The sequence below is a fragment of the Sesamum indicum genome, linkage group LG2 (genome assembly GCF_000512975.1).
Source record: "Sesamum indicum cultivar Zhongzhi No. 13 linkage group LG2, S_indicum_v1.0, whole genome shotgun sequence".
NCBI lineage: Eukaryota > Viridiplantae > Streptophyta > Magnoliopsida > Lamiales > Pedaliaceae > Sesamum > Sesamum indicum.
In genome coordinates, this window is record NC_026146.1 from 645,622 (window position 1) to 664,618 (window position 18,997).

Consider the following 18,997-nt stretch of genomic DNA (forward strand, 5'->3'; position numbering starts at 1 on the left):
GTGTTGCATGTCTGATGTTGTGTTTTGAGAGACAAAAGTTACTGTTTATTATCAAATAATGTCTCTTTTATATATATATAGGTGTTGTGTGTTTAATGTTGTATTTTTATTAGACAAAATTATTATTCTTTGTCAAATCATATCTCTTTTATATTATATATGTATGCGTGTTTATATATATAATATATAAAAAGTCCAAAGTTACACAGATAAGATGTAAAAAAAAGTAAGCAAATATTGGGTGTATTTTGGCTCATCTCGAGGATCCCAAAAAATAAAAACAAACAAAGTTGATTATTCTTTTTCCTAATTTTAACAGTTTTATTAGCGAAAAGACTAAAAATGTCAAAAAATCAATGGTTTGAGGATAAAAAATGCAATACTAAAATTATTTGAAGACCAAAATTGTATAGATAATTTATTTGAGAACCAAAATTGTATTTAAGCGGATATAATTTCTTGATTTCATTTTTTTTGGGTTAAAGAACTATGGAAATGGATTAAAAGTGCAAATTAAAGAATTAATAAAAGTATTATTAATAAAAAGGTAAAATAAAACAAATTGCATTGTTACTTTCTCCTTAACTTCAAAATGGCGCTCTCAGGAGTTTTGCCGCTCTTTCTCTCTTGAGGAGGGGTTTTGCTCATTCATCTCCCTCCCCCCAAAATCCTGTAAATTAAGCAGATTTGCAGCAAAAATCACAATTCCGAGCTTTGCAAAGACACTTCTATGGCTTCCAGTTCCACTTCTCTGCACGTCATCGACGACGACGATGTAAGTGCACTTCATCAATTGATTGTTCTTGTTTTTACGTTTACTACAATCTGTTCATTTATATTTAGGCAGAAAATGGACACTTTTTTTTTTCCCCATTTTCTCATTCCTTTTTGTGGGATGTGTAGGAATTTGATTGGGAAGCAGCTGCGCAAGAAATTGATGTGGCATGCCAGGCAACTGCCGCTGAAAAACCCACCTCCATTTCTAATATTCGTTCTAATTTGAAGTGTAATTTAGAATACCCACCACAAGAAATGCGCAAAAAAGGAAAAATTGATGTTAACTTTAATTCACTTTCTTCAACTAGGCAATCTACATTAGATAGATTTATTGGGGTTTCTTCTAGCAATTCTGACAAGTTTATGGGAAAGGTGGAATTTTCAGAACCGGTTGACGGAAATATTAGTAACAGCAATATTATTGACGATAAGGGTGATGGTACTGGTGCTGACTTTGAAGATGTTGAGATGCTTAATGGATTCATCAAGATTGATACTGATGCTGCCAAGACTTGGATTTACCCAGGTTCTTTTATTTCTTGAAAGCTTTCCGTTTGTTACCTTCTTTTCTTATCTATGTTAATTTTGTAATTTTTGGTAATGCTTTTCATTTGATCTTTTTGGGTTTTGGACGAAATGGTAGCTTGATGTGTTAAGAAATTGATAACGTGTGGTGAAGATACTCCTTCTCATGCAATGGTGTTCGTATCAGTCTGATTATATGTGTATGGCAATGATCCATCTTTGTAACATAACTTTTCCCTTTTCTTTTCCCTGCTGGCTTGCTTCCTAAGAATGCGTTTTGAAGTGGGTCTCTGCCTGAATGATGCCATTTTTTGTTGTGTGTGTGGTTGCAACTTGCAAGCTTCAATAGTTACACTTATTCCTGTTATTTTGATGACTTGTCTCTATCTATCCTATAACTGAAACCAGCTAAACTTTTGAAAATGTATTTATTTGAGTACATTGTTGTGAAGTGGAGGCTGTTTCTATTATTGTAACCAAAACCATTAGCAAGCAATTCACATATGAATGTGGTTACTTTTCGGAATATATAGAAAGCACTTACCTTAATTCTTGGCGAGTGAGAATATGCTGTTGCAGTTTTCCTACGACTCCAAAAAATGATTTTAGTAATGCTTAAGATTGCTGTCCAAAGAGTTTAGTTGTCGATCTACTTCTGCTTGCATTTAAAATTACAAATACTCATCTGTTAATTGAAAAGTGGATAGCAATGTTCATATTTCCTGGCTTGACATGAATGCCATTAGACATTTTCAAAGTATGTGTTTTAGAGGGGATAAGAGTTTGATTGTAAGGTTCTCAACTTCTAAAATTCACTCTTCTGTTGCTATTTGTGGCAGTGAATGTCCCTCGTCGTGATTATCAATTCTCTATCACCAGGACTGCACTATTTTCCAATACTTTAGTTGTATTGCCAACAGGACTTGGAAAAACTCTTATTGCTGCAGCCGTCATGTATAATTTTTTCAGATGGTTTCCTGAAGGTAGTGAATGCTGTACTATTTTGTATTCTGCATATCCTTATGCTTTCCTATTGCCTTTTTGTTTCTTACATGATTACTTATCCTAGCAAATTCCATGTCTTTGATATGTTCCAGTGTAACCCACCACTGATAATATACTACTTGTTTGCAATCTGCCATAGCTATTGCAATGTTCTGTTAGTTTCTATTATCTATAGGCTATCTAGCTTCTTCTTGAGTGAGCTCAAATGTCTGTTATGTTGACATATATAACTCAGGATATGGGTGGGAAACATGCCTTCTAACTTAGTAAGCCGTATCATCATGCCATCACGACACCCTACAATGACACAAGGCCCTCAAAATCAATTATATTTAGGGATAATTACCTTACAACTGTCTAAAGTACGATCCTATTGCAACCTGCCCCTTAGGTATGAAAAATTGTGTGCGGATCCCCTATTAGTGGTATAGTGGTTGACATTCCCCCTTTCAAATCTTTTGGACCCAAAAGTGGTGATGTGATGTCAGGAAAAGAAATGAAAAGAAAATAGCGATATCCCTGAAATACCTTCTGATTTTGCCTTTTGTTTTCTAGAACAAAAATACCTCTGGTGTCATATGCATGTGTGCTGCACTTGCTTATGCTGGCTTGTAATTTTCACTTACCACAGAAGGTGTAGATGTAAGATTCTGTCCTCAAAATTGACATAACCATTGAAAATCTAGTAGGCCTTTTCATTACATTTTTAATTATTAATTTCTCATTTTTTGGTCATTTTCTGTAATGTAAATCAAGTTCTGACTATTATTATATAGCTCTTCTAATATATTTACTAGCCTATCTTTAGTGAATGAAAATGATGTCATAGTTGTCTTATTGAGCTCAAATACATTGATGCACGACACATAACTCTGATGAATCTCTATTAGATTGGAGAATGACTAACTGTTAAACTTTATATTGGATTATATCTGTCATTGTGTTGATTTCATCATTGTTTTTAAAGAATTATGTTCAAAGCTTCTCAAAGCAATATTTACAACACTTCTTCTGCATTTCGGTAGGTAAAATTGTTTTTGCTGCTCCTTCTAGGCCACTTGTCATGCAACAAATTGAAGCTTGTCATAAAATTGTTGGAATTCCACAAGTAAGCAAATATTACGAAATATTCTTGGCCTTCTATATGTTTATGCTTTATGCTGGAGTGTTTGCATTACTTACCTAATTTGGAGAAAGTTGTCATTTAACTGATTTCAGGAGTGGACCATTGATCTGACAGGCCAGACGAATCCCACCAGAAGAGCAGATTTTTGGAAAAACAAAAGAGTATTTTTTGTTACCCCACAAGTGTTAGAGAAGGATATACAATCTGGTTTATTTCTGAACTTGTCACGACATGTTACTGAAGTCAATCTGTTTAAATTTGAAATTTGAATAATTAGTAATAATGTGGAAAATAGAAACTAATAGAAGAGCATGCTAAAGTTTTCATCTAATCCATGACCCATTTGTGTTTTAAGAATTAGTTTGTTTTTATAAATATCTAAGATATAGAAAAATAGTAGGTGCCAACAGAATAATTTTTCTACCTGAACTTGGGGTTTTTAACAGTTATAAAGCATGCTACTCAAAACTGTCTAGTTCTGGTATATGTTGTCCTTTTTGACTGGGGAATTTAGTAATTCTTACAAAAATATTAGTGAATCCTTATCCTTAGACTCAGTTGCTTCCTTTCAGTTTTTTTGGGTTTTCCATTTCTTTTGACAAACATATTGGTGTCAATTTAATTTATCTCATGTGTCTTTTTTAACCAAAATTGATCATAATCTATTCAAGCAAGTTCTTTGTAGTGGAAATATAAGGTCTATACCCTCTCTTTCTGTTCTTCTTTAAGCAGCGTATGGGATATTTTCTGCAAAATTAGGACAAGAGAATGCATGATTGTTATACCTGTCCTTTGAGATATTGCGTCTCTCTTTGGTTTGCATTTCTTCTTGCCCCTTCTCTGTGGTGAATGTCTTTCAGAAACAAAATTAGTTCTTTGCAGGAAATTTATTCACTCTGCTTAGATCTTAGCAGTTTTCTTCTGTTGGAATTTTCTTAACTGAATTTTTGTTTTAGGCTCATGTTTGGTGAAGCATCTCGTTTGCTTGGTAATTGATGAGGCGCATCGTGCTATGGGAAACTATTCCTACTGTGTAGCAGTCCGTGAGGTTTGTGACTTTATTGTTTTCTACCTGCGTACTGAAACCTATGTTGCCAAGTTTACTATATTGGCCATGAAATGTTTCGGAAAAATTTGATTCCAAGTGTTCTATGGTTAATTCTCCTTATGCATATACTTTTCAATTTTTTTTTTTTCACAACTATTTCTAGTAAAACCTTGAAATGTTGAGCTTAGAATATTTCATTTGAGTGGTGAGGGATGGGATTTTGATCTCTGAACCATCAAATTTTGCACATGGTCAAAGCTGAATATGACATTTTTTTGGAGCTATATGTAGGTGTAGCATAGGGGTTACTGCATTGCTAGGCCAATCACGTAACTTTCAGCTTGAGAAGAACCTTACAGTCAGTAATTATTCGTCCTATCACTTCATATATTGAACTGATACTACTGCATTGGTTTTGCAGTTGATGGATACGCCTGTTCAACTAAGAATATTAGCATTGACTGCGACACCAGGATGTAAGTACTCTGCAGGGTCCACCAGAAAGATGTAGTTGATATGATATTCTGCTTTCTTTTGTGAAATGATTCTTATTGGTAATTCAGGTAAACAGCAGACAATCCAGCATATAATCGACAATCTTCAAATATCTACACTTGAATACAGAAATGAAACTGATCCTGATGTACTTCCTTATGTGAATGAGAGAAAGATAGAATTGATTGAGGTACTAAATACATTGCATAATTGCTTAATTCGACTCTATGAAATACATATGAAAATGTCAGAAATTCTGTTAGGTTGCTATGGGTGTTGAAGCTGTTGAAATAAATAATCTGCTTCTGGAAGTAGTACGTCCATTCGTCGGCCGTCTCTGTGCATTTGGAGTGCTACAGAAGAGAGATTTCCAGACAGTATGTACCCCATATCCTTTTAGTTAAAACTTAAACATTTTTCTGGTGTTTCATAGGTTCGCAGCCTAGATTTCTAATTTAAGGTTTGCACATTTTTCCATCTCATCAGACTAAAGAAGTATATGAGAAGATATAAGATGGAACACTTTGTATATCTATCTTTTAGTTGATCTCTCCATAGTAACAACTTCAGTTAGTATTCCGCAGCTCAAAACAGCTGCATTCTAGTGTTGTTCACATTTTTGGGTAAAATAAACATAAGACTTCGTGTTTGTCTAAATTGCAGTATGTTGTTTTTCATGGATACTGTATCGGAGAAGGCACCTAGTCCATTCATTAAATGTTAAAGGACACTGGAAAAAAGAGTGCAGATAGTTTATGCGAATTTATACCTGGTTCAAGTTGAGTTTTACTGGATCATAGGTCTATCTAGCTATTGTACTTGGTATATCTCAGGGGATGAATATAAAACTAGATGGGATTTTGGGGCTTGCTGTCTGAGAGGGCGCCTAATCCATTGCACAATACTGAAAATCCATTATGTGGATTTATTGCTTATCTGGTTTAGAGAATATACCAAATTACTATAGAAAATGACATTGTCTGGTTAAATTGTGATCAGGAATTGCTTCTGTATCCCCGCTATTCCTCTATTCCCACTTGATAATTCTTTCTGCTGTTGGTTTCTTGGTTAGCCAATCCAGATTGCAATTATGGCGGCAGCTAAACTAGATGCTAGAACTTAGTGCTACATATAATGTTTGAATGTTCATTCTTCTCCTAAAACATATATTCATATTTTGCAGTTAAGCCCCTGCGATTTGCTTAATTCAAGGGACAAATTTCGCCAAGAGCCTCCTATGGGCCTTCATCATACAAAGTACGGAGAAATTGAAGGTTATTTTGGAGTTCTGATAACATTGTACCATGTCCGGAAGTTGCTTTCAAGCCATGGAATAAGACCTGCATTTGAGATGCTTGATGAAAAATTGAAACAAGGGTATGCCCTCTTTATCATCATATGGAGTTGTCTTTTTTTCATTTTTATTCAAGAATAGATGGGTTCCAAATTGGTTATATTCTCTCAGAATAAATTGGAAATGTTGGAAATATTACCAAAGGAATATTATCTGCAGATATTCCTGCATTTATATGCACTCAAATATTACAACTTTTAGCTATGAATGTCACTATAGTATTGATGCCAGATCTTCAACTTTTTATTTGGGGTAGTGCAGGTCATTTGCACGATTAATGAGCAGAAATGAAGTACTCTTGAAAGCAAAACTTCTAATGCAGCAAACTCTCTCCCATGGGGCCCCCAGTCCCAAATTGGCAAAATTGCTAGAAGTACTGATTGACCATTTCAGTATGTAGCATCATGACTATTCTCTTTCAAATGATAGCTTTGTGTTTCAATTTCATTACTATTACTTTCTGTCTGCGTCACTGATGAAGCTGAAATAAAACCAGTCAGATGAAGTAAGATATGGAAGAGGACATGACAATCAGAAGCATCCTTTTGCTGTTGTTTTGAACTAAATCTGTTTGTTGCTATGGTTTCCGCTAACAAAGACTTGCTATATTTTAAGAGAATTGATGTGTCAAGCTTAGATAGGGAGGATGTGGTATCTGTTAAGGAAAACCACGGACTAGGGGAACCCCAGGGGATTTTGCATGGCTGTTATTAACCATGGTGTATAGAAGGCCTCCATTTCTAGGATCCAGTGCATGCATTTAAATTGATCGTGTCAATACCAGACACTTATTTGGGGGATTCTTGAAACTGGCTTGTTAATATGAATCGAAGTATGCGTGCCGCGCAATTTTTTGGGGCAATTAGCTAATCTGGAACGTTTGACAGTGCATCATATTATTGATATAACACTACTCTATGAATCGTGTTTAAAGAACTGAGTGCATTTAGTTCCATGTTTGTACCTGCTTGCTTCACCTCGGTATTTGGTTTTACATGAGAAAAATGCAGTCCTATTTACATTAGGAATTGTGTTGCAGAAGTTAAAGATCCACAAAACTCCAGGGTCATCATCTTTTCAAATTTTAGGGGTAGTGTCAGGTGAAGTTGATTTTTGTTTGTTCAAATATAACCCATATATTGCTGAATCAGACTAGGTAATAGTCAAATAATTGCTCATGGTAATGATTCAATGTCAGGGACATACTTAATGCACTGACAAATATTGGTGAGTTTGTTAAAGCTACAGAGTTCATTGGACAAAGCTCAGGTATGTAGCTTGTTCTCCTGGGCATTGTTATTACGGATGCACTTAAAATCCTTAGACCATTGTTCTAAAAGTGGTTTGCCTGTGTGGTCATGTAGATTTCTCATTGAAACATGACCAAAAAATCATGAACCTGGAAGTAACAAAGTTTGTAACTATAACCCTGCTTCTTTACATGTGGAATTTGTTGCTGCTTCTCTGAGGATTTGCATACTTATGTGAATTTTTCCATAATTTGGATGATAATAAAGTAAATCCACTCTTGCTTTGATGAATCCATCTCAGTCTCCCATTAAATTGGGGGAGTGGGAAAGATATACAATTAGTAAGGTGCCAAAGTTAACACTAGTCCAGCTCTAATTATCCTTCTTTGTCAGCAAAACCAGTGGCTTTTTGGCGGTTTTTTCACACATGATCATTAATAATAGATCTATTGAGCAAGAACTGCACTTTCCAAAGGCCCAATTCACATTTAGATGAGATAAAATGCTAGACTGGATGAACAACCATGTGGACCCTACCAAGAAAGAAAACTAGTAAAAACCAAATATTTATTGAACCTAGAGTACATCTGCTAATTGTATATTTGGTGGTAAATTTTACATGCTGGCTTTGATAAGTTTATTGAATTGGTTGGTATACTTTGTGACTTCTCTTAGTTATCGTTTCTGCAGGAAAAACCTTAAAGGGACAATCACAGAAAGTTCAACAGGCAGTTTTACAGGTAATTCCTTTTTCCAGTTGCATTGTCCCATCCTCAGTGGTTTATTTGACTTGTCTGTGTAGAAATTTCGGACAGGTGGATACAATGTCATTGTTGCAACATCAATTGGTGAAGAAGGTCTAGATATTATGGAAGTTGATCTTGTTGTATGCTTTGATGCTAATGTCTCACCTTTGAGAATGATTCAGCGCATGGGGAGGACTGGAAGGAAGCATGAAGGACGAGTTGATATCCTTTTTCTTCCACTTAGTAGCTCTCTGGGGAGCTCATTTCTATTGATTTAAATGCAGATCAATGCTGTTACCATCTTATTTACTGTCGTTACATACAAAATCATTGAGTTTTAAATCCTTTCTGAAGCAAATTCCTTAACAAGCTCACTAGTTTTAGCATGTGAAGGGTCAGAGTTGAAGGGTTACATGCGAAAGCAAGCAAATAGCAAGGCTATTAAGAAACATATGAGAAATGGTGGACTAAATAGCTTTAACTTCCATTCTAGTCCAAGGATGGTAGGCTTTTTCTGCGGATTTTGTTATGATTTTCTCACACAAGCAAAATCATATATATATATATATATATGTAAATAGAAGTTTGTAATTGTGATGCAGCTGAGACCTTGGTCTACATGCTTTACATTTACAGGTTCCCCATTTTCTCAAACCAGAAGTGCAATTTCTTGAGATGTCAATTGAAGAATTTGTTCCTCGTGGAAAGAAAGTGAAAGATGATAACCCTGTCTCGCTGCCTGCATACAAAACCAAGCTAACCGTTGCAGAGACAGATCTACTCGCCAAGTATTTTGCCTCTGCTGGAGAAATTGCTTGGAGACCATCTCTTATTGCCTTTCCTCACTTCCAGGCATTTCCTTCCCGTGTAAATAAAGTGGTACATTCATCTAGAACCGGGATGCTAATAGACATGATGCAATATTTGCAAGGCTTAACATTTTCCGAAGACAACAAGATTCTTTTGGCAGAGGTTTGTTTGTTAGCTCTTGCTAGAATTCTTATATACTCCATTATATCCTTTGCAATTATTGGACTTATTATATGATTCAGGACGAAGATATTTCTGATCCTTGCCCGAGAGCTGAAGCAGTGCAGCCTTATTGTGAAATAAAAGAAGGTATCGCTAGGCAACAGAACGGGCCCTTACTTTCTGGAAGATTCACTTTGATTCAGCTTGCAATTTCTGGATTACTTAAGGCTTAGAAATGAAAAAAAAAAGGGGGCATGCACACCTTGCCGCCTTTCGGATTTCCACAAGATTGAAATCTTGCTTAACTGCACATCCACATGTATCACGACCTGAAAATTTCTCTTGACATATCTCTTCTTATTATGCTGTTCCTTTTTTGGAAAGATGTTTCAGTGCCATGTCACTTTCTCGTGTCATTTGCTCCACGGCATAATAATGATATAAGTTTCTCACTAAAGGGTGGTTTGTTTCACATGTTATATATAATTGTTCAACTGGAATGCTTGCATACATTATTGGGTGTCAATTAATTTTACATATGGAGAAGGCCAACAAAAGTGGCAACATCTTGTCCAGGAAAATCCGAGTTGTTGGATAAGGCATATTTCAAATACTTACTTTATACATTGCATAGCTTAATTGCTTGCCCTCTTTCAATACTAATAGTCAATTCAACCTGCAGTTAGCATCTTGAAAATGTTAATGAGCATCGCATAGTCCTATTTCCATATGATTGACTTGAATTCTTATTATGTAGAAATATGATTCTACAGTTCTCTATGATTTTCTTGTTTAAACATGTTCTAGGTTCAGAGCGGTCTAGTGATACTGAAGAGAAACTGAAAACCGAAGAACTGGAAATTGATAGAGAACTTCAGAAGATTGATAAGGATATGCGCATCGAAGACTTCCACAAACAAAAAGCTTGCCTGCATACCTTCCTGTTCGTTTCAGAGTTTGTATCGGTTGATGATAATGGAAACGTCCTGGTTTTATCATTACCACAACTGGCTGTGGAATCTAATTCGAAACATATGGATGGTAGCAGTATGGCTTCTGTATGCCATTTGATGCCCGAGTCTGAAGATCATGAAGAGAATACTGTGCAAGCTAAAGATAATCCTTCTTCACATTTACCAGAAGTTCAGATTTTGGTTGATTCTAGGCTATGCAACACTGACATGCAAAATGGGAAACTCTTGTCTGGGGCGGAGGAAATTTTTTACACCCCAGTTTCCGACAAAATGCCCAAAGAGATGGATCTCTATGGTGAGGATCCTAATATCGTGCATGATAGGAAGCTAATGCCGTTGGCTGATGAGCCAAGCAAAGATTTTGAAGATTCTGTGCTTAGTCCAAGACTGAATAATTTAATCAAAAGTGGAATTGTTCCAGAATCTCCTGTAAATGATTCTGGTTTGTATCTTCAGAAACTTTTATGGTTATACCACTTCTTGTGTACATTTATCAAAATCAGGGCTTATTTCTGCACTTTTGAATGTTACAGGAACATGGAATGGTGACAGAGGTGGTGATTTCACAGGTCCTGCTTTTGTTTCCTCCCCTAATTTGCAGAGTGAGGTCTTCATAAATTCTTCGAAACAGGATGGAAAGGCACTTCAAGATGACAGTTTGAAGAAAATGGAGGTCCCGTGTTCCAGTGATAACGAAATGCAAACACCTGAACTTCAGTGGAAGAATAATGCACCAAAAACATGCACATCACCTATTCCAGTTGCTGAAGAAATGCAAACTCCTTTTGCTAGATTGTCGGAGGCAAGCACCAGCAAAGACTGGCTTTTGGATTCTGGAGTAAAGCCTGAAACAGTTCACCAGCAGTGCAAATTCAGAAGGTTGCGCAAGCATGGAGATTTCAACAGGAAAATTCCTCCAGAACCCAAGGAACAAGCTGAGCCAAGTAGAAAACATAGAACTTCTAGGCGGACTGACTATCATACTGCCACTAAACTTTTCAAAGGTTAACTCATTTGATTTTGTTTATTTGCAAATGCTTAATGATATATCTGCCATATCATACTGTTATCTAGGTAATTATTATTTTCTGGCATTTTCTTAGGACCAAGGATTGGTTATCCTAAAAAAATGCTTGTCAAACTTGGTACTTGAACTGATATCATGCGAAGAATTAGCTTTCTTTATGATCACTAATTTTATTCAGTATTTTCTTTGATCGCATCCAGGTGAGGAGAAGCGAGCAAAAGATGTCACAATTTACATTGAAGAAGAAGCAGAGTAAGTCCATTGTCAGAGGGTGAACATTGCTGAATTCCTCGTTGGCTTGACTGAGAGCCAGACAAGAGGAATACATTGTTTTACTTTTCTCCGAAGTTCAGAATGTTATTCTACTATTCTCCTTTCCACAGTATATTGTAAAACATTTTCCTTGTCTGCTTTTTCTCTGAATTGCGCATAATAGTTGTTTGCTCATACTTAATTTTGTAACCTGTTCAGGGTATCTTCAGAAGCTATGGCATCTAATGATGAGGAAGATGACCAGGATAACAGTTCATATGAGGACAGCTTCATAGATGATGATGCAAATCCTACATCGGCTGGTACACAAGCTGGTCCCAGTAAGACCGATATGATGGCAATTTACAGGTTTTCAGTAAAGTTCACACTGTCATCACCTCTGTCTCTATTCTATAATATTCTTCCAATGATTTATTGAGTTTGCTCTCTGCTTGTTCATTAGCATCTAACCCCCCCTCTCTTCTCTCTTAGGGTGTCAGGGGGGTTGGGGCGGGGGTGTTGACAGTGCCAACTACGTATTCCTTTCAGTGGAAGATGTAATTTTTCTGGGAAAAAAAAGGGCTGAGTTGATGTATGAATGAGTAGAAGGCTTTCAACTTGGTTTTGGAAAAGAAATACTTTGCAAGTGTTATACAGGTTCTCACACGTGCACAGACAACTAGATATATTCTTCCTATTTGAGTCTTTCACTAGCAAGCATACTTATGTCATATGAATTGTGAAGTTTGTTCCTTCAATTTTCTTGATACTTTAAAAGCATGCGCACAATTCTTGTGGGCAGTTGGAACTTATATCACATACAATGGCAGGAGATCGTTGCTCAGTCAATCTCCATTTCAAGGGTTGCCCAACTTCGCCACAAACTTTAGTCCCGACTCTGTGTTTCAAAGTAGCAGGATAAATGAAAGTGGGAGCTCATCAGGTATGAAACACGATCCTACTCCTCAAACTGGCTTAGAATCAACTGCTAGGAACTCTCAGTTGGCATGCCTTGAGATCCCCTCAGAGATGGCTGACAGCAAGCTGGAGAGCCGGAAAAGAAAACTGAGCTTCTATCAAGCTCAATCAGTACCCACAGTTAATTTAGACAAGGAGTTCTCACTAATTTCTGAAGCTCCAGGCAAAAACTCAGCCATGCAGATACAAGCAGAGAAGGCAGAGGAGAACAGGGACATATTTGAAGATGATCAGTTCTATGAAGGCATTGATCTTGACGCTGTGGAAGAAGAAGCTGCTAAACTACTAAGGTACAAGACAGATTGTTCTACGCAGCAAACAGCGAATGTGTCTGAACCAATTCAACACAATCTTGGGGTTCTAGGCTCTCCCTCATTTGATCTTCGGTTCTGATTTGTTTTGGGATCATAAAATAAGCTGATGATTACAAGTTATGTATAGTCCTAAGGATGGAATGCTAAAATGCAAATGTATTAATTTATTATCAATAGTCTCCACAAAGTTGTGATGTAAATAGAGTTGATTATTGTGGGGTTGCTAGTTAATAGACGTGGATTCTAAAACAATTTTGGTTTTTTGACTTGAGTTGGAGGTTATTGATATCCTTGTATTTTTTTTAAGGGATAATTATACTTCTTTTCTATAGAATTTAATATAATTATACATATATTCTCTATTATTTCAAACTCTTGAAACTTGTTTTTGTGTAACAAATAGATTTATTATTTAGTCAAGATTTATGGAATTTTTAATATCAACAAAAGAATTTAATGAAAATTCATATTTATCTATGATTAATTTAGTATTGATTTATTATAAATTATGTAATTTTTTTCTAATATAATATCTTTATATAGATTGATATATGTGAAAAGACATACTTTTATCATAATTTGATATAAAAAAAAAATATTTGACTTATAATAAATCTATAAGTCAGTCGGTAAATATAAATTTTTATTTATTTTTTTATAAATAATAACAAATTTTTATGAATTTTATTAATTTATTTGTAGAACATAAATAAACTATTAAGAGAATTAAGTGTAATTTTTTAAACTCCAAAAAAATGTAAATCAAATTACACCAATCCTTAAGAAAAGGCAATGTAATTGTCTCTTTGTTTGATTGACCATCGTCCACATCCTCCACAATATTTAACATTTGGTGAAAGAAATGAGTTGAGTAATGAAGATTCTTTTTGCTGTATTCATGCACTAGGTTGGCGGATACAATCAAATTCTGGTAGCAATTTCAAGTTTTATAACCTGGCCATTAGTTTCCTCTCCGCCACAAATGCGCACTCGCTCTATCTGTCCAAACTCAGAAGCAGCCGAGATTTTCATTTTTACGTTTTTCAAATTCAGACAAACGAGGCGTCAGTAAACAGCAAAATAGAATCCACAAGTTACAACCGACTCTACATATCTAAAAGATGGAGTTAAAACAAGTTAAACATCTTTTTTACACGATGCGGAAATGAACACATCACTTCAGATTCAGCTCACGAGAAACTTCAAGCACTCAGCAAAAACTTCCACTACTGAGACATAAAAGACATGGCTCGTCTAAACTCCAATGATTTTAGGGCCGAATCTGGGAAGGGCTGACCACCCGGCAACCACAAGTTTCCATGATGAGGCAGCAATACCTGACCTTGATCGCTCTTTGCGGCATCTTCTCCAACATCAGAAGCATCAGACACTTCTTTCTTTTTCTTCACAAACTCAAAGAACTCCGCAACTTGACGTGCATACCTTCACAAGATTGCACCATTAAGAACACAATAACATAGATTGCACCATGAATGAATAAATAGAACAGCAGATTCAACAATGCAATAAACATTTCAAGCAAGCAACAAATGCAGGAATTGAAAATAAACCACACATGAAAATAAAATGCAACATGCGGGAGCATGTCAATGGAATGAGGATATAAGTCTTGAGACACACTTTGATCAAGTACCAAAACAGATACTAGTTCCATCAGGGCTCCATTCAGGTGAAGTTCATGAAATTCAAAATTGACATGCAATGATATACAAGGGCATGAAAATCCATAAGAATAGTTGATCGTGAAACAATTAAATCATTATGATGGTGGTTCTTTCAGCACAGGAAATACACAAACCAGAGATAATATATGACAGTCTTTGTTGCAGCATTTGAAAATTTTCAAAATCACATAATAAACAGGTAAAGTTAACATACTCCCGCTTGGCTTCTATGTCTCTGCTAAAATCAATGTCTGGCTCACAGTCGAGAACCAACGCAGGAACCTGCTTATTGCCCACAAAAGAAAAAAGTTTAATGACCACAGACGACAACAATTAACAACCAGAATAACAGGTGAGATTAAGCACAGAACGATACCCTTTGGATGCTTGAGTGCATATGATCACCATCCAAATAAAAAACTCGATCCTTGATATTAGGATGTAAAGTCCAGTCAACATCTTTTGGCAGCTTACTTACAGACAGCACTCCATGATTTCCACTTTGGAAAGGGAAAAGCCAACTTTCATGCTTTTCATGCAAGTCCCGTAGATAATCAAGAGAGACTCCTCCCTCCTCTGCCCTCTTACGCAACATCATACGCTTGTGGCAAGTATCAGGGCTAGCTCTAAGGTAGATAAAACCATCCGGAATAAGACCGGGCAAACTTGAGACAACAGGATCAAACCATGAGTCATAAATGCTAATCTCCATCTCATTCATCCACTTTGCCTCATGAACAGCTCTCACAAAGACCTTTATGTAAGAATCATAACAAACGTGCATTAGTACATACAAAACTAACCAATTTCTTTGTATACATAAGTTGGTGTTTTCACCCATTTTGCCATAATTGATTGTTTCAGGCAGCAGATTTGTCTTGATTAATTAGTGTGTACAGGTTCACGAGTAGAATAAAAAATGGGGGGCTCTGTCCCGTCTGTGGCAATGACGTTGTAGCTGGTGACCTTGTGATGAATAAGATACAGAAAGATTTAGAAAGCAGAATTACCATTCTATCACTGAAAACACTCCTTTCCATCAGCCGAAGAGGTTTAATGCCACCTGATGATTCTCGCTCCTGCATTACTCTTGTGACAAACACATAGTTCTGGAATGTATAGGCATATCTTTCCGGCTCAGCATAAAATGCATCTAATATGTTAAAGTGGTCTGGACCAACATTCTGCCACTTGTCAATTGGTTCAGGGACGACTTCCACAAGATCTCGAAGCTCAAGCGTTTCATTAGCTATTCTCTGCAAGAATGTGGTCTTCCCAACACTGATATTTCCTTCAACACATAGAGTAATTCGCTTCTTCTGGGCAGGCTTCATACCATTCTCCTTCAGCTCTTCATCCACGCTCGCCTTAATAAATGTAGTTATACTCTCGGCATGGTTTTTGTGTATGATCCCAACAGAACTTTGTAAGAACTCCACCATTTTCTGACTGGATTTCCCGAAAAACTGCAGCACCGTTCATACAAGTTTAGCATAGTAGATTGAGCTAAATGTAGAAATCCACAATCACAAATTCCTGGTGATACGACCACATGTTTGTTCAAGCATTTCTCAGCCAAATATTTCAAAATGCAGAAAGAATTTTAAAAAATTGTCAACCTATTGCAAAACATATTTTAGAGGGAAAAATGGAAAAGGAGAAAAAAAAAAAAAATCTGAATCTTAATGTGCTGACCATAGGTGTTCAAGCATTTCTCAGCCAAATATTTCAAAATGCAGAAAGAATTTTAAAAAATTGTCAACCTATTGCAAAACATATTTTAGAGGGAAAAATGGAAAAGGAGAAAAAAAAAAAAAATCTGAATCTTAATGTGCTGACCATAGGTAACGATACCGGCACACCGTACTCAAAACAAACCAACCTCAGGCCACAACACGCAACATTTTCACCTCAAACTAACCCTGCATATAAACACCAATATTCCAGCCATTAAACAAGAAAACATTTCAATCTTCTCTTTCTCACATTTTCAGCAACAGTCGAAGCCAACCAGAACAACCAACCACTAAACTGTAACAAAGTTTTATATAAAAAATTACTAGAGGTTAGAAACAATCCAACTTGCCTAGACAATTTATACATTGGCAAAAGGCAATAGTATACTCTCCTTACCTTATCCTTATAGAGCTGTTTGAGCTGAGCTACACCCTCAAAGCCTTTCTCCACTAGCTTTCTCAAATTCCTCGGCCCTACACCTGGTATTGTCAACAAATCAGGGTTCCCGACCACCACAGCCCCAACACCGGCGCCACTCCTCTGCCTCCTCTGCACCCTGGCTTTCACATTTTCCACATCATTCACTCCTTCATTTTCTGTTGCCACAGACAATTCACCGCCCTCCTTATCCGAGTTACCGGCACGCGTAGCATACCAAGCTCTGTACGGCGCAGCTACACTACCATAAGTACTCTCCTTGAAAACCAACCAAGCCCTGGACGGCACCGTATTAACACTATCCTCAACAGAGCAACTGCAGGGACGGAAACTAGAGGGAGGCATTTTCACAAGCCTGGGGCTGTGCGCAGAGGCGGAAAAGGGGTTTCTGGGTTGGTGTATAGGATGAGGGTGCCGGAGAGTGGGGGTAGAAGAAGACATCATCTTGGGGGCGGCGGGGGAAGGTGCAAGAGAGAGAAAAGCAGAGGTGTAGAGGGGCAGAGAGAGAGGAGGGTTAGCGGATAAAATAGGGGGGCCAGAGGCAGAAGGGCTTCTCCGGAGCAGCTTCTGCATAACTATGGAGCATCTCAGACTCAGAACCCAAAACTAAGGATGCAAGCTTGAGACAGAGTGCAAGAATACATACAATTAACAATGTCGGGAAGGAGGCGGGAGAATTAAACAAGGGTTTTTGGGGGTGTGGTTTTTGGTATTAGGGTTCAAGAATAAAAAATGGATTTCAAATTTTTGTCCTCTCCAATTTATAGTCCTAATTGATATGAATTTTTGGGGGGGGGGGGGTAGTGATTATCGTTTAGTGATTATCATTAGTGGGAGAGAAAGAGTAGATATTGTGATGACAGCTGACAATCATTATTCTCTTATATATTAATGTATCTTAATTCCATTCTCCACCATATTTTTCAGCCCATCTCATATATACAGGTTTTATTTGGATTTGTATTTTTACGTTTTCCGAGATAAGATAAAATATATTTAATATTTATTTTTATATTTTTATACTTTATCTGTGTATTTTTTTATTTTTCAACTTTTTATATATAATATATATACATAATATAAAACAGATATGATTTGACAATAAATAGTAATTTTTATCTCCAAAAAATACAACATTAAACATAAAATATTTATATGTAAAAATATATATAAAAATATATGATTTTGACAATGAATAGTGATTTTTGTCTCTCAAATCCTAATATCGTACCTACATCATTTATTTTAAAATACTTTAAATTAACCAAAACACAAATCCAAACATATCATCTATTTTCAACATACACTTATTTATCTCAATTTTTCTCTCTCTATTTTCAAAATAACTAAAACACAAACACAACGCAACGACAATCTCTCTAATTTCTACACTAATCTCATAGGGCTTCGATACCACCACTTGACTCAATTTATAAGTTGCTCAAAATATTTTATAAGTTCCAACATTATTTTTTAAAAAAATTAACTTCTCGTTCTTTTTTGAAACATGCTCAATAAAATTAAATTTTAAACCCACTTAAATATCTACATGATATTAAAAATGCTTTATCAATTAAAAAGTTTTAATTTTTAAAACTTTATAAAAATCATAATCCAGAACCACAATTTCTTCGCACGGTCAAATACGTTGAAAATTCCCAGTATTGCATGTAATTAAATGGTGGTGTTGTAACTTGAAATTTGTTTAGCTTCCCATAGTTTATTTGTTTATATATATAAGGTAGGATTGTAAATAATTCCAACACATTATTATTTAAATTTTATCTGAACATTATCGAATTTAAAATATTGTCATTTGAATTTGGTTTGATTATTAATCTGATTAATTTCAAATAAATTTTAATTGGATAAAACATGAGTCGAATTCGAGTAATTTATAACTTTTATATATAATATTAATCGAATCGAGCTGGAAAGTTTACCAAATAAAATATTTTGATTAAATTTGGTTCGTTAAATTTAATAAATTAAGTTCAATAAAATTTTTATCAAGTATCAAATAATTTAATTCATTTTTTGGGGTGGTGGTTGGACTGGTGGCACAAAGTCAAACTCATGTAGGTTGTCCAAGTCGTAAAGAAAGTAATCCAATGTGAAAAGAAACAGTTTATCACAAGAGAATCCCCACCTTCACAAATCACTTCACATTCGCACAATAACAACTCTTCGATGAATTAACGTATAATATACGATGATCATCGTTTCTATCTAAAGAAATTGGGAGGTCAAAACTCAAACCAGCAAGTCAAAATAATGGTCTGAACTCTGTCCAC

At 35.9% G+C, this 18,997-nt stretch overlaps 2 protein-coding genes across 2 annotated transcripts; one reads left to right on the forward strand and one right to left on the reverse strand.

The window, feature by feature from the left end:
• LOC105175667 lies at positions 603-13,139 on the forward strand. The gene is made up of 23 exons (XM_011098195.2): positions 603-775; positions 904-1,303; positions 2,142-2,285; positions 3,333-3,415; positions 3,526-3,640; positions 4,390-4,481; positions 4,903-4,957; positions 5,045-5,166; positions 5,240-5,353; positions 6,160-6,353; positions 6,592-6,722; positions 7,370-7,430; positions 7,529-7,599; positions 8,271-8,320; positions 8,383-8,548; positions 8,702-8,829; positions 8,963-9,298; positions 9,379-9,445; positions 10,106-10,714; positions 10,806-11,276; positions 11,500-11,551; positions 11,771-11,920; positions 12,382-13,139. The coding sequence occupies exons 1-23, from the start codon at positions 731-733 to the stop codon at positions 12,920-12,922; spliced, it is 4,197 nt and encodes a 1,398-aa protein (XP_011096497.1). The 5' UTR covers positions 603-730; the 3' UTR covers positions 12,923-13,139.
• Positions 13,869-17,450, reverse strand: LOC105175681. Its single transcript, XM_011098217.2, has 5 exons — positions 16,662-17,450; positions 15,539-15,994; positions 14,905-15,282; positions 14,743-14,810; positions 13,869-14,286 (listed from the first exon to the last, which is right to left on the reverse strand). The coding sequence occupies exons 1-5, from the start codon at positions 17,274-17,276 to the stop codon at positions 14,070-14,072; spliced, it is 1,734 nt and encodes a 577-aa protein (XP_011096519.1). The 5' UTR covers positions 17,277-17,450; the 3' UTR covers positions 13,869-14,069.